Here is a 26,479-nt window from a genome sequence, read left to right on the forward strand (position 1 = left end):
CTTACAGTAATTTGGGGCTAGAAAACACTTTCAGTGGTGGCTTTAACTTCCTTACAGAATAAGCCATACAAATTTACAAAAAACAACTGAGCAAAAGCTTTAAGGTGACAAGTTACCGTAAATCTCAGTTTTTTCCCACACCTCCCTTAGTGACTGGCTCTTACAAGATTTTGTTGTTAAATGCTACCTGGCAATGAGCAGAGAAGGCTACCCAGATTATCCTACCAGGAAGGCCAGGAAGCATTGTTTAAAAAGGTGTCCTTGGAGGTGAGGGGAAGGCTGAGCAGGGCCTCTGCTGGGTATACCGAGCTGCTTTCTGGGACACGCCAAGTTCAGGCATTCCGGGGTCCACATGTGCTTGTTCTGTCCCTTGTCTGGATCATTCTGCTTAATAGGAACCGACAACCTCTGTTTCTGAGCTTGGGCTCAGTTTAGACAATGTTCTAATTGGTTATGTCATTCATTAGGCATTTCTTTTCTTTAAAGTTGGCGACTTGATGCCAGATTGTGGGGAGAGATTCCGTACCACCCATGTCTGTTTTGTTGTTCCCCAGATTATAAATGAGATGATGTGGAGGCTCCTCTGGCAGTGTCCGTAGCTTGGCTCCCAATTTCAACATTGTTAGAGACCTGCTATGTTGGGACTGGAGGCTCTCGCCTCCCACTTCCATTATCACACACCAGAACACCAGGAACTGTGCTGGTGCACTGTGCTTGGAGGGGCTACCACTTTCTTCTTTCCTCCTGCGATGAAAACTGAGGGCTTCCTGATCTGGGTCTTGGGTAACTAAAAGCTCTCCCACCCTTGAAGAGGGATTGCCAGAGGGAAGATGGGGAAAGGTGTGGCAGGAAAGGAAGCAAAAAGCGCCTCGGATGGGTTTGCTACCCCACAGATTCCTCAAGCTCAGCAGGCTCAGGAATAAACTCTTTTCCCCTCCCAAGCTTGCACTGACTGTTCTGGTTAAGGGCACCAGTGTCTTCTCACTCATCAAGGATGAAAACCTCAGAACTGTAAAATAGAAAGGTACATGGCACAATTTTTCCAAGATATTTCCATCTAAAGGTTAAGATTCTGTTATCTTTGACTCAGAAGTCTATCTCCTTCTTTTTTTTTTTTAATTTTTTAATTTCATTTTAGGTTTTGGGGTACATGTGCAGAACATGCAAGACAGTTGCATAGGTACACACATGGCAGTGTGTTTTGCTTCCTTTCTCCCCTTCACCCACATTTGGCATTTCTCCCCAGGCTATCCCTCCCCACCTCCCCCTCCCACTGGCCCTCCCCTTTCCCCCCAATAGACCCCAGTGTTTAGTACTCCCCTCCCTGTGTCCATGTGTTCTCATTTTTCATCACCCGCCTATGAGTGAGAATATGCGGTGTTTCATTTTCTGTTCTTGTGTCAGTTTGCTGAGAATGATGTTCTCCAGATTCATCCATGTCCCTACAAACGACACAAGCTCATCATTTCTGATTGCTGCATAATATTCCATAGTGTATATGTGCCACATTTTCCCAATCCAGTCTATCATCATTGGGCATTTGGGTTGATTCCAGGTCTTTGCTATTGTAAACAGTGCTGCAATGAACATTCGTGTGCATGTGTCCTTATAGTAGAACGATTTATAGTCCTTTGGATACATACCCAGTAATGGGATTGCTGGGTCAAATGGAATTTCTATTAAAATTATGGAACGCTTCATGAATTTGCTGTCACTGCCCTGTTTCAGGTCCTCACAGTTCCTCCTCGCAGAGCGTCCTAACTGTTCTCCTCACTTTTACTTTCCAAAATCCATCTTGTGTGTCAAGTTCTGACCATTTTATCATCACAAGTCAAAGCCATGTTCCAGTTCATATCTCTTCCCTTATTTAAAAGCTTGCCTCACTCGGCAATTGTTTGCAAGATAAAGACAAACTCCTGAGCCTAGTTCCTAATAAACTTCTATTACCTGTCTGCAATCTATTTTCCAACCTTTTGGCCTGTTTCCCTATGAACACTAAGTTTGAGGGTCACACTGGATATTCAACAGGTCCTGTACAATACGTACATTTTGTTCTGTGTATACTATATGAAGGTCTAAGAAAAAAAGGTCATTGGATATATAAAACATGTGACTGTCTTACTAGTTTGCTTTTCTTTACCAGATGGTTATGCCCACACAAAACTGTCTGGTGATTTTGAAAATCAAAGTTTAGATTTCTGGAGAATGATAAAAATGAAGAGATTTGGAACCAAGTATTTAGATACCATATCACCTCTGCAGTGATATGAAAGATCCTATGGGGAGTTGGGGAATAAAAGCCAGCTCTTCCTTGAAGCCAATTTCAAATTATATAATAACCAGATTCATGGTATAATATCACCATATGAATCATATATAATGGTACAATGTATGCTTGGGGCCCACTTTGCTTCTTGTGTGAAAGTAAATGAGCAAAGGTTGAACTGGAATGATCAATTAATGTTAATGAAACACTCATTAGTCTACATGATTTCTGTGTGAGGCTTACCTGGAAAAGCGATGCTACCGGTTCCTCTGTGTTTCCTTTAGAGAGATGGATGGTAAGTGGGCCGTGTATCACGGGGGAAATACACAGGTCTTGATTCAAATAGACCAAAGACAATGCTTCAGCCATTTGAAATAGGTTCTTTGAACATTAATTTCCTCATAAATATAGCAAACACTGTATTTAAGATTGCTATAATATGTGAAGACAATAAATATGAAGATGTGTAGACAGTGTTCCCTTTTCGATGTCACCTTTAATTATACAACACTTACAGTGACACACACACACACACACACACACACACACACACACAGAGAGAGAGAGAGAGAGAGAGCGCTCAAGTAGGAAAAAAACTGCTTAAAAACTTTAGGCTTTAGGACAATACTCATTATTCACCTCACCCAGGATGAGAAGTAGAAAAACTCCAACACCTTCCCACATTTATGCCTTTGTTTTATGTGCTTCTATGTGGAATAACCTTTCCCCAATCTTTGAATGACCATTTCTTATTATACTTTCATGTTCTAATTAAATCACCACTTCTTTCAAAATTGACTTATCCTCAAATCAGATGTGGAATCTGCCCTCTGTAATGAGAGCTTCTCCCCTTAGTTTTCTCCTATCTTTATTAGAATACATATCTTTCGGCCAGGGGCAGTGGCTCTCGCTTGTGATCTCAGCACTTTGGGTGGCTGAAGTGGGCGGATCACAAGGTCAGAGGGTGGAGACCATCCTGGCAAACATGGTGAAACACCATCTTCACTAAAAATACAAAAATTAGCCGGGCGTGGTGACGGGTACCTGTAGTCCCAGCTACTTGAGAAGCTGAGACAGGAAAATAGCTGGAACCCAGGAGGCAGGGGTTGCAGTGAGGCACTGCACTTTAGCCTGGCAACAGAGTGAAATTCTGTCTCAAAAATAAATAAATGCATAAATACATTTCTTTCCTAGTAGACTCTGAGCAACCTGAATGCAGAGGCATGTCCTTGTTCATCTCTGATCAACACTGCCAAGGCTGTGTTTTGAACACAGTTCAGCTCAGTACACATTTGTTGAATGTGTAATATTGTTGCTAAGTTAGAGTTGAGTACTTTACATCTTTTAAACTATGTAGTCTCTGTGGCTTTAAATTAGATCCATTTTGTTTAGTATTTAGTAGTTAACATAAACTCTATTGGGTACTGCTCAGATTGCAAAAAAAAAAAAAAAAAAAAAAAAATAGACCTTGGTCTCTTTGACCCTTAACTTATTATGAAGGAGTTTCTTTAATATTCAGAGACTCATTTCTTCTCTGCTCTCTGTAGAAATGTGTGGGGATGTGGTAGTTGAAGGCTTCATTTGTATCCCAAGCATCTTTAGGGGATTGTATGTACGTGCAAATTTTAATTTAAATGATTAGAAGTTCCCGAGGGTGTGTAATGCTGTACTAGACTTAATGCAGGATTAATTAAAGACCGTGCTCAAACTTTGTCTTTCTGGCTCTTACAGTATTTTGGATAATGCTTGCAATGCAAATGGAATTGATTAGCCAGATACCGAAATGTTTTGCCACATCCTAATTATGTTGTGGGGAAAGATGAATTACTTAATTTTATTTTAAAATGATGCTTTTTTAAAAAAATCAGACTATTTCTTAAGCTTTGATCAGAATAGGAGTTTGTGTTTTTGTTTGTTGGTTTGTTTACCTCTTTGGAGATTTATCTTCCTTAATTCAAGAACTATTTCTAAAATGGAGGTACATTTCACGATGAGTTGCTAATTCAATGCTGGTCTTCCCAGGATATAACAAACCCAATTTCTTTTGCTTTTGCCTTGAGCATTTAGCCTACATAAGTCATCAGGAGGATTTGTTTGTTCTCTGCCTTACAGTTTCTGATCGAAATCTTCTTTGTGAAAGATCAGTTGCCAAAAATGGAATTTAACTCTGAGCTGTATTTTCCATGCCTAATTTCTTCAAAAGTTAATTTGAAAAACCAACTCCTCACAGTGTAGTTTAGCAGAAGCAGGCATTAAAAAAAAAAAGCTTAGAAATTAGAAATTATATTTGATGGTGAATTTCTGGTGAGTCAGCAGTATGGTAAATCACCAACATAGGTAATGTTGCTGTTGGCTAAATTGGCAGATATACAGCCAATTACAATTATATAAAGATATATACAATTATACACAAACATATACAACCATAAACAGATCTGTATATCTGTTTACGGATCTACAAAAGGATGGGGTTTTCATGGCATATTCCACGGTAATTGGATCCCTGTTATAGCATCATTTTCCTTTTAATATTTTAATAAGGACTTTGGAAAACCAGGCTGCTAAAGCAATTTTGACCTTGTCGAAAGAGGAGTGGTTGAAGACCTAGGTGCCTGTTGTAGTTGCTGTTGCTTTTTAAAATAAATAAATACAGAGTGAGACTATCACTGTAAACATTTGAATAATCGTCAAACTTTATACCTTTATACTTTTCTTAATAAAAGACATTTTTTGAAGACTTAGTTTTATAACTCCTATCAAAAAAGTTTTAAAACATTTTTTGAAGACTTAAGTTTTATAACTTCTATCATTTATAGAAACAGTGTTATAAAACTTAAGTCTACAAAAAATGTTTTTTTCTTAAGACAAGTTTTGTAATACCGTTTCTATAAATGATAGAAACAGTATCTGAAATGCAGCCTTTGGATTTTGCCTTTCATCACAATTCACTAATAAACCCTCTTATTTCTTTATTTATTTATTTAGAGACAGAGTTTCAGTCCCATAACCCAGGCAGAAGTGCAGTGGTGCCATCTCGGCTCACTGCAACCTCTGCCTCTTGGGTTCAAGCAATTCTCCCATGTCAGCCTTCCCAGGAGGTGGGACTATGGATGCGTGCCACCACGCCCTGCTAATTTTTATATTTTTAGTAGAGTCAGGGTATCACTATGTTAGCCAGGCTGGTCTTGAGCCCCTGACCTCAAGCAATCCACCTTCCTCGGCCTCCAAAAGTGCTGGTATTACAGACATGAGCCACCATGCCCGGCCACTGATAAACCCTCTTCTGCTTAGATTCCTGTCTTGCAATCAGGTAAAAGTGACCATGCCTTCCACTTCTCAGTCAAGACTCTTGCCCTAGGTGCACACTTTAGATAATTCTTCTTTTGATCCCCATCTAGCTGTGCCCATCCTTGCAGCCTGAGGAGCCCTGAGGGCCAAGGGTATTTGCCAAACCAGATCCCATACCATTCCTCCCACTCCCTCTGACTTCTTGTTCTTAGGTGGCATTAGGATCACCTGGGAACTCATTAGATGTACAGAGTCCAAAATTTCAGGCCCCCTCCAGACCAGCTGGATCAGAATCTGGGTTTTAAGGAAACTTCAGGTGATTCACATGCTCATTAGATTTTCTCAAGCATTGTTCTAAACCATGCTCTGAGTGTCTGAAACCCTAAAACTTCTTACCTGATGGCCCTACATCCACTTGCAGGGCTTGTGGGAGTTTTTCAAAAGGGGGTCCTTCCAAGAGCATACTGTGCTGCCAGTGGACATATACATAGGCTGAGAGGTGACCGAGAGGTGACCATTTGGGAAGAGGACTCGTGTATGGAACTTGGGAACATGGGCTGGTTGTTCTCACTCAGGTATGCAAAGCCTGCCACACTAAGGGACAGAACACTAGGACTAGGAGAAATGGAGGGAGGATCCCAGGTCTCCATCTAAACTATTGCTCTGAGCCTGGGTGGAAATGCAAAGCTCCATGGAAGAAGTAAATCTTAAATAAAAATGAAATCATAAAACCCCAAACACACATGTATGCAAAGCAATATTGCAACACGACGATAAATTAAAAACTTCAAGTAAACCTTAACTCACTTACCCCAAAGCAAATATACACTGTGGAATGCAGGCGAATCAGCTCTATTTCAGAAAATGTTGGAATTTCTTGACTTTGTGCATAGCTTAGTATTTTATACCATTTTCCTTCTTTGCCCGCCTAAATTTCTGATTTGACAGATTGTGATGAGAGCCAAAAAAAGCTAGCAGGAATGCAAAATAATTCATAAAGTTTTTTTTTTCCCTGTGATTTACTTTGCAGGGTTCTGCTAAAGAAGTGCTTTAAACCAGTGATGAGACAGACCCTTTACAGACAGTCTTGCACTACGTTTGCTAAGTATGCACCCTATTTCTGTTTTCAGAGGAGGAAATGTACTGAGTGCCCAGTGACTTCTCCAAGGTCACATAGTAAACTGGTTCTGAGATTTGAACTCAGATCTCCATCCTCTGACCTCTAAGACTTCTTTCATTATATCTCAGTACTTCATCAGTAGATGGGATTTTTGTTGTCTGAGTTTCACCTGTGGTAGGTAGAATATACTCACTTTGGCAGGGAAGGGGCCACTGAATATCCAACTCTTGCTGAACAGGTTAAATGGTTCAGGAGGGCTGTGACCTAGAGGGTGTGTGTGTGGAAGTTTGCTTTGTCACATAGCTTACTGTATGAAATGCCATAAATAAACTTCCTCAGGAAATGTCATAAGCTTAAAGGGAAAATAAATGCATGTATCACGTAACTTCACTTGAAATTTGTTCAATTTCAGATTCCTCCAAAAGTGGGGAAAGCAGAGCCTTCTGTACCCACCACCTGCCTGGACAGACCCGTGGTTTCCTCAAAGCCATGAGAGCTGCACCAGAAGTTTGTGTTAACTGGTCTAATTGTCCGTGTATATATTCCAGACCATCCATTCCCAACCTCTCTTGAGAGGAAAGAGAAACAGAAGATTCAGAATTTTTTTTTCTGAGAAGTAGCTTTTTTTTTTTTTTAACTTAGTTACTCTGTACATGTTGAAACTTGGTTATTTAGGGTGCTCAAAAGTACTTCCTTTTAAGAAGGAGACAAAAATTTATACAAACCTAATGCCCAGTGATTTGCCAAATGTACCAATTTATAATGAAGGGTGTTGCCTCAAAACGTTTCCTTGATTTTGTAGCATTTTTCTTGGTAGCTTTGTAAGAGAAGCTCTTTCCTCTGTCTATCTGGCAACCTCTTGGCACACAAAGCCTTCAATATAAATGTGACATGCCAGCATCTGCAGCAAAACACTTTCAAAGCAAGCCATATTCTATATGCATGCAAACATGCAACCTTTCTAACCTGGGCATTTCTCAAAGTATCTGTTACATACCCCTCAAAATTGAGGTAGGATTTCTCTTATCTCTCTTAAACAAACAGGAAACACTTTAAAATCTCATTTTTAAACAAGGCAACTCAGAAATATAGATTAATGAAAAACAAAAGCAGCTGCAACCAGATCAGTCTGCTCTGAGGAATGGATATTCTTGTTTTATTTTGAGTTGTGCATTTCTTTTTAACCGTAAAAACTATAGGTCTACTTATGTCCAACCTGTTTAATCATGGGGGCAATGGATGTGATTTAGACATCGACCCTATTCTTAATCAGCTCACGGTTTATTTGATGATGTAACATAAGTATATAGAATAATTTCATTTTGATGAAGTTATCACACATGTTTTAAGACAGGCTCAGCAAGTTGAATTGTTTGGTTGGAGCCCTGAGGGGTTGTGGTTTTGAATATTGGAAATGCATGCTAGAATTCTACTCAAAAGGCCTTGAGTATCTGCGAGAAAGTGTTTCTGAATTTGATAGGCAACTGGAAGCCACTTTAGTTTTCTGAGCTGGTTGGAGTGGCACTATGGAGAAAGGCAGAGGATAGATTAGTTCAGGTGAAGAGAGACCACAAATAAAAAAGTGAGCTCTATAATGATTATTTTTATGTATGCTCACTAAGAAAACAAACAATCGGTTGGTACAAATGCTTCTTTTCTTCATTGTCCTGTAGAGCCATAGAATACCATGGGATTATCAGGGGATGTGGAATCCAGAGACCCAAAATCTAGTGCCTGATCTACCACCTATGCTTCATGGCAGACCTCATTTTCCTCATCTGTAAAAGAGCAATTATAAAACGATCTCGTGAGCTTGTGATAAGAACTACAGATATGTATGTAGAAGTCTTAGTGTTGCCTGGAACACTTAGTCCTTGCTCTTAAGACAGAGGATACATCTTACATATGCAGGTTATCATTTCCATGTAAAAGTAATACATGCTCATTATGGAAAGTAAGAATTTTTAAAAGAAGAAAAAGAGCTGTGTCAATAGTGTTCTATTGAGTCTCTTTCAATCCTTTTATATGATTCCCACTCAGGTTTAGTGCCAGGATAATGAACTGGAAAGAAAGAAGCCTTAATGTTATCCTTCTTAAGATTTTACTCTTTCTCTTGCCAGATTTGTTTTGCTGTTTGTAGGAACAAGAACCAGAGCTAGATCAGATAAGCTCTGGATCCCGGCATATGGCTTTTCCCTTCCATCACTGGAGACATATTCCTGGTCTAAACCTTTCTAGGCTTTCTAGGGAGTGGGAAACCTCTGCCAGCAATGCCAGTATATGTCCCCTTTGTTAACCAGCCCTCAGATATCCTCGACATTCCTACCTTGCTGGTAGAGCTCATGGCTCTTAACCGGAAGTCCAACTCAGAGTTCTGTCTTTGAATCAGAAATAACTCGGTGTAAATCCTGGCTTTCACTAGCTCTGTGTCTTTAGAATTTTCACAATTCCTTTCTAAATTTCAGGTATCAACAATTTATGAAGACCAATGAGATCATGAATGATAAAATGCTTGTGTGCTGGGCTGGGCGCGGTGGCTCATACCTGTAATCCTAGCACTTTGGGAGGCCAGGGCAGGCAGATCGCCAGGTCAGGGGATTGAGCTAACATGGGTAAACTTTGTCTCTTCTAAAAATACAAAAAAATTAGCCGGGAGTGGTGGCACACGCCTGTAGTCCTAGCTACTTGGGAGGCCAAGGCAGAAGAATCACTTGAACCCAGTGGGCAGAGGGGGCAGTGAGCCGAGAACATGCCACTGCATTCCAGCCTGGGCAACAGAGCGAGACTCCGTCTCAAAACAAACGAACGAACAAACAAACAATCAAAAAGTTTGTGTGCTGTAAGACACTTTCCAGCAAGCAAATATTGAACATCTAGTAGGCACTGTTAGAGGCTTTACATTTTTTATTATATTTAGTCCTTTTAATTATATTTAGTATGTTTTTGAGAAAAACAGAAATAATTCCACTTAATAGAAAATTAAGTTGCAGCAAGATTGGTAAACCTGCTAATTCAGTTAAGTGGCAACCATCACCGAATCTGTTGAAGATAAAGGTTATATTTCTTATAATTTTTTTTCCTTTCTTTTCTTCTTCTGCCATTGTCGCCATTACCACCCAGTCTATGATTTTACCCCTTTTGTGTTGGCCTCCAGTCTTCTTAATGACACCCAGCAGGAGGCTGACAGATAGCAAGGCCCAGCCCCACTCCCTGGAGGCCAAGGAGGGCATCTAGTTTAGCCATGGGTTCCATTGTCCTCTGAACACACTGTGCCTCTTCATTCTCTAGTTTTGCGTCTTAAACTAGAGAATGAAGTTTTAGAGACAAATTTTTTCAGTTAATTAAACCACACCCTGCTGACTCCACAGTGACTCCTCACTAGCTTCCATGTTAGGGTTAGGCTTCTCCAGACCATGTACTTTTTAATCACAGCACCCTGCCCTGCAACCTCTGCAGATTTCTGTAGATTTCTTCTGGACTGTCTGCCTTCACTCTGCTTGCTCACATGTAGCCCAACTGTAAATGAATACAATCACCACAAACATACCAATTGCGGCACAGAGCATGTATACGATTTTTCTTACGTGGATCTTTGTTCTTATGACTTCGTGCTTTCGGTGTACTTAATGCTATTTTTTTTGTCAATCACCTGGGCTTATCAAAAGCCTCATATCTATCAAACCCCAGTTAAAAGGCCCCTTACTCTGTAAAATCATTAGACTGCTCTAAGTTCCTTGAAGGCTTGTTATATATCTTTTGAGGTACTTGCATGCACTCGGCACAAAGTCGAAGATCAGTAAACATGTATTGAATGAATGAAGCCTTTTTTGATACCTTTAACTATGAGAGCTTGTTCCTGCTACTGAATCCTCATCACAGTTGTATCCAGAGCAATTTCTGTGGACTTTATGGAGGAATTCTATCAGGGATTTACTTAAAATGTTGCCACTTAAAGTAATTGTTCAGTATTGTGGGAGTTATACTCTAAAAGGTTTGAAGGATGGATCAGAGTATGAGGCTTCATGTACAGAATATGGCAATGCCAGCGTCTGCCAAAGTGACTCTAGCAATGACAAAATTTCATGTCAACCTCATCGGTGGAAAGAAAGTTATCATTTTTAATCCTAGGAGGACATTTGTTTCCTTCTGACAGACATGGACTCCAAACAGGCCATTTTATTCACAGCCTAAAGTAGCATACAGTTTCTTCTCCTTTATTTGAAAGTTCTTTATTGCCAACTTCATTGAATTAGCTTTCCATTTAAATGGCATCTGAGAAAGCAAAGCTTTTTCTAATAATTCATTGCATTTTCCTTAGATTAAATAGCCTTAGAAAGAGGATATTTTTATTATTTGCCCATAATCCCAATAATAATGTGTTTCTAGTTTCCCTGTCAATAGAAGTTTAGAAAAAACAAATTAGAAAAAAGAGCAGCTGAAGTCAGGAATGTTGATAACAGCAAGAAAGGCAGCCTGATGGTGATGGAAGAGACAGCTGACATAAGAACTAATAAACTTAGCAGTCAAGAATCTTTCAGAGCTTTAGGCAAACAGTCTCAATCTTCATATACAACAGATTGCTTTCATAAAGGGAAGCAGTATAGAAAAGTGTTGTAAGAGTTTTGAGTATTAATTTGGGTAACATTTAGATTTCAGCCTATATTTGGTAAATTTAAGGAGTCAAGGACATAGGACATAAAAGACGAATAATAAATCCCTTCTAGGTGTTAAAATCTGGGGTTTTTGAAAACTTGTATTATGTAATTAAAAATAGTTATGTTTAGTATAATCTGTTTAGAAAATGTATAAGTTTGAGAATGACTTTCATCCAAATTAATTCGAGAGGGAAAAGTACTTCTCTGTGTTATTTAAGTGAAATCCAAAGGTTGATAATCATCTAATCTGATAGATCAAACATATTACATTTGTGTAGAGTTGGAGTGTCTACTAGACACAATCTAATCCAGTGTCTCCTTTATTTTATAAGGAGGGAATTGGCACATCCAGAAAAGTGCTCAGTATAAACCACAAAGATGATTATAAATGCAAGGACTTGAACAGAATTTTTTGACTACCAGTCTAGAGAGTAACTATCATAACATGTAACATTCTAAAAATGGAATACTATAGCATTCAAACTGACAGGCATCCTAACTTGGTCTGTAAACTCATTCATTCATCTTCATTAAACAAAATTTTATGAGGTGGTTTCTAGGTACCTGGCACTGTAAGCAGCCATGTTTGTTTTAGTATAAATATTTACTGCACAAATACGTATATATTCCAACATTGTGAGTCATGAAATCTTAGGTTGGACCTTTGGTTCGGAAACTTTGTCTTCCTCTCTTCAGCCATGAACATGACCACCTCTAGGACAAGCACATTTAAACTTTCCCAAGTCCTTATTTCTTTTAAGGACTTTCAGCTTGGGAGAGTCCATGATCTTTTTTGGAAACGCTTTTTATAATTAGTCACTCTCATTTATCTAAATTCTGCTCTTCATTTAACCTCAGGTATTTTCTTCTGCAGGTTAAGATCACTTTTTTCCACCTTTTAGGAGAAGAATGATCAAGTCTTTGTAGCCTTCTCAGAACTTCTCATATTCATTTAAGTTATCCCCTGGGTTCTCTCTTGGTTTTTTGTCTAACCAGCATAACACAAATTATTCTGGTCTTTCAGCATACATCTTAATTTATTGGGGGTAGAAGAGGATCTAGTTTCAACTCCCTGATATTACAGATGGATCCCCAGAGTCCACAAAAGTAAAAAGTTCAAATTACCCAATTGAATACTGGCAGATCCATCTTTTGAACTCAGGCCTCCTAATTCTCACCAAAGGTTTTTACAATGGCACCACAATGCCCCTGAATTTTTCTTTATGAACACTGCTGATCTGCTTTATTTATTACTTGCTCTGCCTCCAGTAATATAACTTATATCATTTCTTGGTTACCCATGCCAGTAAGTGGTTAATCTCACTGAGCTAAAGGCCTTGGAAACTTCTGGGAGGGAGCCAGGTGAGCAAAGAGAGCAGATAAAGGCAGCACCTGCCCATGGGTTTGGAACAGCCTGGGGACATGGAGAGAATGTAAACACATTCTGCAAATCTTATTGTCTGACGCTGTGCCAGCGTCTTTTGGGTTCTTGTCATGGAAAATATTTCCTCTGAGGTCATTCAATGAGCAAAGGAGCATTGAATACCCTCCAGGGTGCCAACTCTGTCCCTGCCTTTGTCCAGATTAAATAAGCAAGAGACTAACATTTCATGGGCCTAGAAGGCCACCTTTCAACAATACATGCTGTAAGGTAGAGGGAAAGGAGACATTAAGAAAATAGATCATGTTGTTCTGAATTGCTCTCTCCCCTCACTGCCTGCCTCCTCCTGCTCACAGCCTCCCTCTGTTTGCTCACCCATACTTACAAGCACACGCCCTGCGTTTAGAGCAAGAGTTAATGTCTGTGCTTCCTCATAAATCTCGGTTTGGTGCCTCGAGCTATGTTTTTAATTCTGTGGTGGAGCTTTGAGATTTGAGATGAGTAGAAAGGAGGGGCAGCTGACGGAGGTAATAATGAAAGCTGCCATCTCTTCTTCTAGGGAGCGAGGTGTCCTCATTTAGTTCTGTTAACAGGTAGGTGAATGCCTTAACAGAGACCCTTTGAAGGCCAGGATAGAAGGAGAGTGAGGATTCCAGGGAGAGGAAGCCAGCTATGTTGCCCTGTGCAAAGGACATGTGGCTTCTCCCTGAAGAAAGAAGAATGCACAGAATGAGTATATTAGACTGAGGACTGGCAGGCATATTTTCTAGCTTAGCTAAAGATGACTTAGAGGAGAGGAGTCCTTCCTGCCAGAAATGATTTATTCTCTTACAAAATGGGTTATCAAGGAATGTTTTCCCTCCTTCCAACCTGCAGCCACCTTTCGCGTTGTTAAGCCGTATTTGTTTTTCATGACTGTGTCCTTTGCCGCTAATATGAGCAGTTTCTACAGCCTAAAGCTCACCTCTTCAGCACATCTTCACTTTTCGTGTGTGTAGAAGGCAAGACTTCTAGTGGTCTGCTGTGATGATTTAAAGTAGTAATTGCAGGGCCGGGCGCGGTGGCTCAAGCCTGTAATCCCAGCACTTTGGGAGGCCGAGGCGGGTGGATCACAAGGTCAAGAGATCGAGACCATCCTGGTCAACATGGTGAAACCCCGTCTCTACTAAAAAATGTACAAAAAATTAGCTGGGCATGGTGGTGCGTGCCTGTAATCCCAGCTACTCAGGAGGCTGAGGCAGGAGAATTGCCTGAACCCAGGAGGCGGAGGTTGCTGTGAGCCGAGATCGCGCCATTGCACTCCAGGCTGGGTAACAAGCGCGAAACTCCATCTCAAAAAAAAAAAAAAAAAAAAAAGTAGTAATTGCTCAGTCTTCTATCCTGCCGACAACAGTCTTTGAGTGGAATTCTGAATCTGAGTCACCGAGGAGAACCTGTAATTAACATGAATAAAGGAAGAACTGTGATCTTTGAAAACTCTGGTCTCAGTTATGTATCTGTAAAATAAAAGAATTGGAAACTGACCTCTCCAAAAGGCTTTCCAATTCAGATAGTTTAGGATCCTAAAAATCCGTGACTACCACAAACCTTCTTCCGCTAAGTGCTTATGGAACCCATCCTCTGTCTCTGTCTCTTTCTGGGAGGGTTTGGAACTTACTAGAAGTAAAGAGTATACTGCCCTTCTTACTTCCACTACTGTTGGAATGGAGGCCAGATCCAGCTGGTTTCCTTGAGGATAGAAAGTGAGAATGATTGCAATAAGTGATCCTCTGTTTCTGTGGTGGAACTTGCAAGTTTCTGTTTGTGCTTTTTGAGGTCTGGGAAAAAATGTATAGTAAAATCAGCTTATAGATTGTCAGATCATGGGCTTCTAGAGTTCAGATACTGAGTTTGATTCATTTCTCTATACTCTGTATAGAAAATGTGCTAAGGAAATGGTGGAATTGAAAATGAGAACTTTGGAATGTTTTAGGGAATCAGCTCTAAGGTGATCTAAAAGATTATTTCTAACCCATCAGAAAATATCATTAAGAAGTTAGGCTTATTCACACTGAAGGAAAGAGAATTGAAAGGCTTATTTAAGCTATCTGAATGGAAGTCTTCCTGATGGATTTCAATTCAAGTAGGAAATCTTACATATTTCCTCCCAGAAGCAGAAGCTGAACACACAAGAAGTGTTCTTGGACCCAGAATCAGGTGGAAAAAGAGGGACCAATAAGTGAAGACAAGCTCACAACATCCCAACACTTCCTCTGTGCTAGAGATTTGCTTCTCTGGTTTTGTTTACGTCCAGTGATCCTGGAGTTTTTCCTCCCCAAACTTTTTTTTTTAATTACATTTCACTAGCAGCTCTTGACTTGATGATCTGACTAAATCTGGTCATATTATTTAACTTATTTCCTGTAGCTACGTCTAGGTCTTCAAAAGTAGCTCAAAATTACTATATGGGTTAAATAAAATAAAAAATATATGATCTCTAACAGTACAGAGTGGGTAGTATGGTACATAGCAGACACTCAATATGTGCCAGTGGAACAGTGCCTTATAGAAACAAAACATTTTATCATCCGTTATCCTCTTGTATTTCACAAGATTATTGTCACCTAAAGATCAGAAAGGCTGTGTGAAATGCCCAAAGACAAAGAGCTACCAAAAGTCATGATTTATGCCAAGTATAATGTCAGAAAGAAAACTTCCAAATATTTATTTGCTTGATAATTTGATGCTGGCAATCTTTACTTAGGACTTTAATTAACCCCATCATAGCAGTGAGAAAGACCCAGTCTCTCTGTGTGTGTGTGTGTGTGTGTGTGTGTGTGTGTGTGTGTGAGAGAGAGAGAGAGAGAGAGAGAGAGAGAGAGAGAGACAGGGTCTCACTCTGTTGCCCAGGCTGAAGTGCAGTGGCAGGATCTTGGCTCGCTGCAACCTCCACCTCCTTGGTTCAAGTGATTCTCCTGCCTCAGCCCCTCAGTAGCTGGGATTACAGATGCCTGCCACCATACCTGGCTAATTTTTGTATTTTTAGTAGAGACAGGGTTTCACCATGTTGGCCAAACTGGTCTCGAACTCCTGATCTCAGGTGATCTGCCCACCTTGGCCTCCCAAAGTGCTGGGATTGCAGGCATGAGCCAGTGCACCTGGCCAAAGACCCAGTCTTCTTCCCCTGACAACTTACCTTATTAGTAATTGTCTCCACATCCAGTGCTACCTTACTTTCCTATAGTCTCATAATTGCTCATATTTAGTATATGTAAGAATGCATATGTTTTGAGACAGAGGTTTTCTTCTGATAACTGGCTGGGTTCCCTTGGGAGGCTTTTTCCACTCATGAATAATGACAGCCTCCTCAGAGGAATTCTTTTAACTTTGTGCCTATTGGAAATAAGGCTATGTTATGCAATAGCAGGGCGTTATCTTTGAATATATTGTGTACAGTAGCCCAGAATGGTGAAAAGACCCCGATTGAAGCCTCAGGAAACCAGGACCCTTGCTACCTCATCCCTGTCCTGTAGTGATGCTTTGGAAAAGTTCTGATACTTTCTGAGTCTCAGTTTTTTTCCATCTACAGAAAGGACGCATTGGGCTATAGCTTCCAAGAGCCCTTCTTGCTCTGCAATTCTTCAGTTTATAAACCTTATCTGCAATTCCACTGAGCAATAGCTGATTTTTTCTTTTACATGTTTGTAAAATGTTATGGTAGGTCCTGAAAGTCCCTTGGAATGATAGGTTAGTACTTGGTGTGACCTTTGCAGTGTAGGACTTGTTCTGCTCAGTGGGGCTAATTAGATGCTTATAAACTAGAGAATTCATACCCCGAGACTGCTTACGGATGCTGTGTATCCCAACCAGATGATTGTTACTGGCATCACGACAATAGCTGCCTACACTATTCACACGGAGTGACTGAGGTCATGGAATGTCTCCATATAGAGACACTCTAAAGAACAGATGAGGAAGTCGTGTTTTTTTCTAAATATGGGAAAACATATTCAGAAGATTCAGAAAGAGAAGTAATTCAGATTCAGAAAAAAATTCAGAAAGAGAAATGAGCTTGCCCATAGTCAAGCAGTGGTAAGTGTCAAAACCAAGACTGTGTCACGGGATTCTGGGACAACAGTTCACTGCACTTTTACTCCACTCTATTACCTCCCATGATTTATTTCATGGTGAGTACAATTACTATTAAATAAAGTATTTCTGGCCATAAAGGCATCTGCAGTCTCCACGATTGTTCTAACGGTCTTTGATGGAAGAGAACGTGATAGTCTTTCATAGCACCCTGATACTAACAGCTTTGCTGGATGGCTTGAGAAACCCCACCGTTGAAAGAGAACTTAGTTTCAGATTAATCTTCCTTGCTTTCACCTCTGGAACTCAGGAAAATAGTTTGGCTGAACTTGTATATTTGGAAGTGTACTACATCTCCCTGTTATAGTCAAATTGACTGGATATTTAGAAATAGTATCCCTCTTGAATTTCATGATCAAACTTCATTTGGGGTTTCCCTAAGGTAAAAGAATATAATGTGTACTTATTAGACAAGGTATCTTGGCAGATTTTCATCCCCTTTGGATAAAAACAAAATTGCACCCAGCAAATAAGTTGACATATGAAGGAGTAAATAATTCCATTGTGCAAGCTGTTTTAATGGACTCAATCCAGAATGCTCCATTAACCATCACACATAGAATATTCATTGAGTTTAGAGTTTATTGTCAGGCCAAAAAAATAAAAGTGCAGGGGAATAATAAATGTCAGTATATCAGCTGAGAAGGAGAGAAAGAAAAAAACTTTAGAGGTATATTTTTCTTCTATTTTTCTATTCTTCTCAATATTTTTCTTTCCCTATGTATTTTTCTTTTTTTCTCTATATTCTTTTTTTTTTTTTTTTCGTTTTCTTCCTGAGCAAAGGATTAAGTACAAAAAAAGTTGGTGTCAGTTTTCAAATATAATCATAAAAAATCTGAGTACTGGCCAGCAGAATGTTTCAGGGATTTTTCTTACTTTCCTTTCGTGAGAAGTTCAGGTATTAGCCAATTGGAGAGTGGAGTGTTACATGCATTTCTATGAAATTGTGCTTAGATACATCTCTACATGGATAAACATTCAGAAACCATAACAGCATTCCCCAGGGAATTCTTCCGTAATACAGGAAGTGACAGTTTTGTGATGACACCACAATTAAGCTCTGGTTTTTTATTCCAGAAATCCCAGGATTTAATTTTTAGAAGAAATGAGACATCTGTGATATTCCATAGGGCTGTTTAGAATTACAGGCAATTTGGTTTTAAAGCTTATTGAATGCAAGGCACCTGAGTTTGGCTTAACCTCCAGGCATCTCTTTGCATTCAGAAATATCTAAAACCACAAACCATAGATTCTGATGGACACATGCAAAAGAGGCCACAGAAACATGATTTTGTTATTCAATGTGGCCACACTCCCCTGACCTGACTTCACTCCCTGTTCTCCCAAGCTTACTTACTTTCTCTTGCTCTGCACTTAGATTTACTAAATGACCAGGCCTGGGCTATGGCAGAGAGTCGCTTCCTACCACGTCTTGTGGATTAAGACTGTGAACTTAATGGAAAGGGGCAGGCATAGTCTTTCTGCAAGCTTTGACGTGTTTGTTGTTGCAATTTCACTGAATGGACTGTGTACAGAAAATAGAGGACAATGAGATTCAGAATCTGAAGTTGCAGAGCATTTTGATTGGTCATCATTCCTCTCAAAAATCGTGTGCGTTCTACCATTTGAGAGGTCCCATGTCTTTTCCTAGTCAGTTCTTGCTTTGGTGGAAACTGTTGTTACTGTCGTGCCATTTCCTTTCTTCTTGAAACTATCTGCCACCTAAACTGTTCCATTACTGGTCAGTTCTTTGATACCTTCTCTCTTTCTCTTCTAAATTTTACCATCAGAATCTTGGCATGACATCAATATCCATATTTCCAGTTCTGGCCACTTTTCTGTTGAGTATCAGACTCACATTTCCAAGTAGGTGTTTCCACAGAGAATTCCCCCAAATACTTTAAATTTACTATGCTTGAAACCAAATTCATCATTTTTCTCACCTCCTAAAATCCTTTGAACAGTTTAACTAGTTGGAAATTAAGCCACTTATCTCAGCAGCAATATAAAGGCTGACTGACATATTACATCATTCAATTTCTTGTCTTTTTTTTAAATTTTTATCTAATGGAAATGACTAATCTAATGGAAAACTCCTTTCTTGTAGGAGACAAGGAGAAGGACTTAGGATCTACTGGGGGAGTCCGGAGGAGCAGTCCCTACTGTCCCGCTGGAACCCATGGTCCACCGAAGTTCCTTATGCTACTTTCACCGAGCACCCTATGAAACACACAAGTGAGAAATTCCTTGAAATTTGCAAGGTAGGAGGCATCTCAAGTATGACTTTTAGATTAGCTTTGTTGGTGGAGCTATGTGCATCTAGAGACACGTACTCCTAAACAAGAAATAAAACAAAATGCAACCAGCTATTTATATAGACAAAAACAAATGTTAATGGGTTTATAGAACTTTTTAGTAAAGAGTCAAGCCATTTTTATATGTAAATATACATTATATTTATATATAACATGCTGCTTTCCCCTGGCTAATTGCATGCATTGCCTACAGGGTGTATACACCTTCCCACATACAATCACATTCTAATTATTTTATTCAGGGAAATGTGGAATAGTGTAAAGCATAGTCAGATGTGGCTCTAGGTCATGCTTGATTAAGTCACTTCTCTGTCTGAGCCTCGGTAGTCTCACCTCTCAAATGAAGATAATGAGCACTGCCTTTCCTCCCAACCTCACAGGGCCATTGTAAGATTAAATGGAATGATGTGTGTATAAATACTCCATGAGGTGTAAAGCTATTCAGAATACCTCTGCTTTAAATTTCATCTCATCGAGCAGATTTTAGACTCATTTCTAAAGGGAACAGTCTTCTATTATTCTCTCACCTCCCACAGGTGTCTTAAGCAGTACTGGGACATTCTAAGTCATCAAGAAGTAAAACAGTTGAAGCTGAAATGTAGTGAAAGATCAAACTTTATATTTTCAGTAAAACCAAGTATACACGAGTGTGCTTATAGACCTAGAAATTCTTACCTTCTTTGTCCTTTTTTTTTTTTTTGGGGACGGAGTTTTGCTCCTGTTACCCAGGCTGGAGTGCAATGGCGCAATCTCGACTCACCGCAGCCTCCGCCTCCTGGGTCCAGGCAATTCTCCTGCCTCAGCCTCCCGAGTAGCTGGGATTACAGGCACGCACCACCATGCCCAGCTAATTTTTTTTTTTATATTTTTAGTAGAGATGGGGTTTCACCATGTTGAACATGATGGTCTCGATCTCTCGACCTCATGATCCGCCCGTCTCGGCCTCCCAAAGTGTCTTTGTCCTTTTTATGTTTATTTTTATATTATGTCATTACATTTATATTATCTCAATTTTTCAGAATATTACAATTATTATTTGCTATAAATTCAAAACTTAGCAATCTGCATCTGAAGACTTTCTGTGGTTGATGGCATATATTACATTTCTTGCATTAAACACACTTATTCATGCAAGTATAAATATATATGTATGTGTGTGAAAATATTATGAATTGATACATCCTGGGGATTTTAAAAAGAATTTGAGGCAATACACATTTGATTACAGGCTAGATGGAGTCTTCATTCCCCCCTAATACATAGATGAAATCACCTTGAATTACATTATTCTCCCATGAAAAGTCAATGTGCCTCTCAAGAATTATGCAAATGTCCTCAGGGGTTTCGCGTGTCCTGGTTTCTCTTAGGCTCCACGCTGTTGCTGACACTAAACTAGCTTGGTATAGGGATCAGGTTGCCCCTCTTTATGAAACACTCCTGTTTCACAGTTTCTCAACCCAAGCATCAACATCAGCCCCTAGCCTGACTCTTTACCACTGAAAGTCAAAAAAACAAAACAAAACAAATGAGAACCAGTAAGAACAACCTAACACCTGCCTGAAGGCAAGAATATGAGAATAGACTCACTGAGCGCTTCAGGGAGGTAGAGGGGGAATTTGCGTCATGGCTCCTGCCCGGAACTTCAAATGTAATATCAGACGTCTCTGTTTCTAGAAGTTCTTAATAATAACACATTGTTCCTTAATCTTCAAACTCTGTTTCAAAAATTATTATTAACAATGCAGAAAACTTTGTTTCTTTTTTAAAACATCTGTTAATCCAAGTTAAAGAGCTTAATAACCTATTTTCCCAAAGACATTTCCCTGCTTTAAAGGACATCTGGTTCCACCAGATACATATTAAAATTGTATGTATTTTTGAATTAATAGTAATCATACTTTATTGTAAATCAAAATAAATATTAACTGCCTTAGTTGGTACATCCATCATTTCCTGGGCCAAGTCTTCTCTTATCCCTCATACCTGGTACATTAGAGACTTATTCCCTGAATGTCCTTTACAGGAAGTTCAGCATGAGAAATTAAAGAACAAGTTCTATAAACTGCAGAGAAGTAACACTGTTACATTCTAACTTCTGATTGTGCTTTCTCTTATTCTGCTATATGTAACTACAATAAAATAATGCAAAAAGATGAAAAGTAAAATATCAAAGAGAGATGGCATATTATTTTCCAAATAACTGCAGATGGAGTTAGTAGACTACAGCATTGGATTTTGCTCGAGCCTTCCCAGTAGCAAAGGCTGAATCGGGAATTGATGGCAGCTCTTCCTGGATGGAAATAAGAATAGCAGGTGTGAGGCACGTGCACACACATGAACACGATAGATGGTTAGCTGGTTGACTTTTAGCCTATCAAACTACTTCCTGGATCTGTTAAGTCTATTTTCTTTAAGGCTTTTCTCCCTAATTTATTATTCTAAAGTTTTTTTTTTTCCTTCTTTTTTCCCTTTAGCAATAGTCTGGCACTTTCATTTGCCAAGCCATTTCTTATTCAAAGGCCACCCAAAGTCCCAGCTCTCTAGGAAAACAAATGATCTCCATCTGGAATGTGAAATGATGAGTACTTTGATCCAGGTTTTTGAGTCTTAGTTTCTCTTTTGTTGCTGGTTTTTATGTCACAATATTATTTGTGTTTAAGACATTTTCCAAGATTGGCTTTGATTAAGACCCAGTTATATTAATGTAAAAGAATAAATAAGAAGAAAGATGATTTGGGAGATCTAGAATCCTTTTTAAGTGAGTATTTTGGCAAAAACATGAGATTTTAAAAGGGTTTAATAAACTGGTTTTTCCATCTCTTTAATGAATGAAATAGGAAAAAAGTAGAATATGGGGAAAACGCATAACTAAATCAAATACCTGAAGCAATTTAATCCAGTTTAAGAAAACTGTGGCATGGGGAGGGAATAACTTAGAACAGAGTTATACAGTCAAAATTTTCACATTTTCAAATTATTTACAACCTAATGGAACAGATTATTATTTTAAAATACATGAAAATATTCAAACTTATTCTTAACCAGAGTCATTTCTTCTACCACATCTAGAATCTCTTTATTCAAGAGATTTTTATCATGCCAACGAAGTCCAGGTAGTATGATTATTGCTGAGGATATAAACAGAAATGAGACAAGGTTCTTGCAGTGCTTAACAGAGGAGGCAGATGAAAATGCAAATATTTTTAAGAGTTCTAATTAACTGAAACTGAAGTTTGGATCAAGTAAAACGGAGGAGTGGAGGCATGGAAAGTATACAGATGGTTCTTAGATAAAGTGTAATTTGGTTTAACCGGAGTTTAGTCTTACATAGCCCTCACTAGAGTTATAATGGCTTAAATAAAAGATATAAGAGCCTAAACTAAGTTAGAAGCAGTAGGAAGGGAAAGAAGATGAGAAGATTTTTAGCTACCCGAGAGAGAATTAATGGAAGCAAGTAACTGACAGGATATGGAAGAAGATGAAGAAGTCACAGATGACAAAGTTTCAGGCTTCGGTAGATGGTGATTTCATTCATTTGACTGACGAAAACTGGAAAAAGTAGGTTTGGGGATTCAGTTTATGACTTGTTGAGTTTGAAACATGTTGAGTTTCTATAGAAGTTGGGGTAGAGTTGGTTGTCAGGCAGGTAGACATTTAGGTCTGAAAGTCAGTAGAGAAAGTGGAACTGGTAATATAGGTTTTAGATTGTACCACACTGAGCCAAAGCTGAGCAGTCGTGGGGCTGGTGGGTCAGGAAGGTACCCAGAGAAAGAGCATTAATGAACATAATAGCATTCAAATTCAAATTCATACTGTGTCTAAGTCTGTTAACATTTACCAATAAAATTGCTGTAAAGTTTATACAATGCTATGTCAAAATACACTATTCCCATCTCACTAACTCTATACCACTTCCACACCTGGCAAATATGTCGGTCAAATGGCATCTTCCCAGACAGTCTTGCTTATCTCCCTACTTCACTAAACTGTTCCAATATGTTCATGTCCATACTTTGCATTACTAATATAAAACAATTGTGAAAATATAAAATAAAATTGCTTTTTGGCACTGCTTTGAATATTATGAGACATAAAAAGTAGTACTATTATATGATTGTACTTAATATCTATTGATTACGTTTGAATATTTTCATGTAATTCAACTAACAAAACCCCTGTAAGTTAAGGATATGTATCTTTGTTTTGAAAATGAGAACACTTGAGCCATGAGTAGTGGTGGCGGCCTATGTTTGTAATCCCAGTGACTCAGGAGGCTAAGGTGGGAGGATTGCTTAGGGCTAGAAGTTCAAGACCAGCCTAGGCAACATAGTAAGACCATGTCTCTTAAAAAACTTTAATAAAATAAGTTATTTTATTAAATTTTAAGACATGGTGGCATGTACCTGTATTCCCATTCCAGTTACCTATAATCCCAGCTGCTTGGAAGGCTGAGGCAGGAGGACTGCTCAAGCCCAGGAGTTCGAGTTTGCAGTGCAAGTCTGCAGTGAGCTATGGTTATACCACTGCACTCCAACCTGAGTGACAGAGCAAGATTTTGTCTCATTAAAAAAATGAGGACACATAATCAAGGGGATTAAGTGACTGAGGTCATACAATAATAGTTCTATGTAACACCCAGTTTCCTAATACTCAGGTAAATGGGTATAAGCCTGAAAGAATTGTGTGTGTATGTGGGGGGGGGGGATAGAGAGACACTGTGTATGTACATTCATATTATTAATTGATATGATATGGTATAATATTATATCTCACAACCTGGCTCAATTGTCCTCAACGATTTCATCCACTTTGTATTTGCAACTTGTAGCCTTAATCTTTTCTTTTTTAACCATGACTTTGCCGGGTTGCTGGAGTATGTGGAGTGTACTTCTGGGAGGGACTAATAATAAATCCAGATGAATAGCAGTGAATGCATTATGCATGCTCTACAATCATAATAATCTACAGACCAACCATTTTTCCTCTTTCTTGTAGTTCTGTCCGTCTTTTCAAGGGGTTCATGAAAATGAACCAATGTTTTAGCCGTCAAATTTAACTTTATATACTTAGCCCTTCGTTTGCCTTTCGCATCCATTCAACAAACAGTCATTGAGTACCTATCTGGCAGTGACTACTACGTGATGAGCAATGTTCTGGATTACCAAGAAGAATAAAACTGATTTTGCCCGACAGATACTTACAGCATAGAGGGAGGAGGCAGGAATGACTTTCCTAGATGATAATTTAAAGTGTTTAGATTGTGACTAGGGGGATTCACAGGGTGTCATAGGAGCCCAAAAGTGGGAAGAGATAAGTCCAAAAGTTAACGAGTGTGATAACATTTGATATGAAACTTAAGGTATGGGTGATTTAAGCATCAAAGGAGGTGGGAAAAGACATTTTAAGTAGAAGAAACATGCTTAAAAGCTGCAAATTACAAAATGTATACAAAATGTTCTTGGATAAAGACTGATTCAGTTTAGCTAAATTTAAAGAGCACTGTGTATGTTTGCGTGTGTGTGCATATTTGCATGTGTTCAGAGAGGAGGGTTGGGGGATGGGATAGGATGAGGATGGAAATTACAATGGGTAGAAGCCACTCTTGTGTAAGAAAAAAGAAGCCACTGCCTCTTCTTATTTCTATGTACACGCTTGAATTTATCGTTACACAGGGTCTCCATAAGGATAATCCCAGGCAAAATGTACAAGGATGATATATACAGTCTGTCCAGCAATGTGACTTCTCAAGTGATTTCAAGTACTGGGTATTGGACGGGCCTGCACTCTATGACAGGAGGCTTCCTTCCAGATACAGGGAGGCTAAAACCTGTAGCCTGCAGGCTTGGAAAACCAGCTCGACTGAGGAATGTGGGCCTACAGGCATGAAACCTGGTCTCTTTACTCAGTGTAAACAGGAAGCAAGTGATGGTTGTAATAAAGAAAACTGATACTCTAGGCAATGAACTGTTGGCAGACAGCACCTAAAGCAAACCTGTGGACCAGGCACTCAGCTGGTAAATAATTGGTGGAAAGTCAAGAATAATACTGCATCCCCCCCAGCCCCCACCAGGCACACTGCTATACTTTATCCTAACCAACACACAGCCCTGTGTAACTGGAGTTGTTAAAACCTGACCCTCTGTATTTGGGACTGAAATACAAGAGAGAGAGCCAGGGGTGGGTGCATACAAGCTTTTAGAGAAAAGTATGTGGCTGGTGGCATTCATATCAGATGACAAGCGTTCCTGTCACATAGATTTGGTTCAGGTGCTTGAAATGCTCAGGAGCCAGCTCAGGGACTTGGCCTTTTGTCTGCCCCTTCTTCAATGCACTGCTTGTCACCCTGCTTGTCTCTCTGTTACCATGCCCTCCCCTGGCTTTGAAGGGGCTCCTAGAAATGACTGGAAATGAAGTGCCTCTGACTCCAGTGAAATGCCAAGTTCATTGAGTATGAAACAGTACCAACTTTTACTTTCTAGCACTTTGATTTTTGAGGCCACAGAGGATTCTCATGAAATGAAGTTTACGATGAAGCCTGAGGAAGCATTCAATAATCCAACTGGACAAGATTTATTGGTCTATGAAAAGGCATTCTGATAATCCAGAGTGTTGCAATAGAATTGTTGAGATGAATTCTACTTTGATTTTTAAGAGCTCATGGTTTGATAATGACGATGAGGATGAGGTCAGTGATGATTGAACAGTTAATATTTATTGATTACTGGCAACAAGATTCCTTTATGGCCTTTGCAATGTAACTCCAAATTTCAGGCTTATCTCATTCTGCTTTCCTACCCCTCTATATAACGCATGAGCACACAGGTGCATGTGTGTGCACACCTCCATTCACAGCTTGCATACAAGCTTCATTTCACTTAATCTTTACAACTACCTGTTAAGTTTGATGCTATTCATATTCTTATTTTGTGGCAAAGGAACTATAAAATCCAGAGAGGTTAGATAACTTGCCCCAAATCACACAGCTAGTGAGTACCATAGATCCAACTTAAGACCAGCTCCGCATACTCCTACATTTCCTTTAGTTCAGTGGTTTTTCAAGAGAGGGTGATTTTGCCCATGGGGGACATTTGACGATGTCCCAGTGTCCCAGTGAGACATTATTGGCTGTCACATCTGGGGTGGAAGCCTGTCTGGTATCTGGTGGGTGGAGGATAGGTTTCTGCATGTAACATCCTTACATGCAGAAGACATTCTCCCACATAGCAAAAAGTTGTCTGGCCAAAAGGAGCAGTAGTCCCAAGGTGGAGAAACTTTGGTTTAGCTGTACAGACGGCCACATTTTTGACTCTACTTCATAAAAAAACC

General features: G+C 39.4%; 1 protein-coding gene across 1 annotated transcript in view; it reads left to right on the plus strand.

Moving 5' to 3' along the window:
* TPRG1 (tumor protein p63 regulated 1) overlaps positions 1-26,479 on the plus strand; it is a 149,473-nt gene that overhangs the window by 112,735 nt on the left and 10,259 nt on the right. The window contains exon 5 of the mRNA XM_017964770.4: positions 18,946-19,099. Within this exon, the coding sequence (XP_017820259.3) occupies positions 18,946-19,099 (154 nt within the window). The remainder of the gene's footprint in view (positions 1-18,945; positions 19,100-26,479) is intronic.

The sequence above is a fragment of the Callithrix jacchus genome, chromosome 15 (assembly GCF_049354715.1).
Source record: "Callithrix jacchus isolate 240 chromosome 15, calJac240_pri, whole genome shotgun sequence".
Taxonomy (NCBI): Eukaryota; Metazoa; Chordata; class Mammalia; order Primates; family Cebidae; genus Callithrix; species Callithrix jacchus.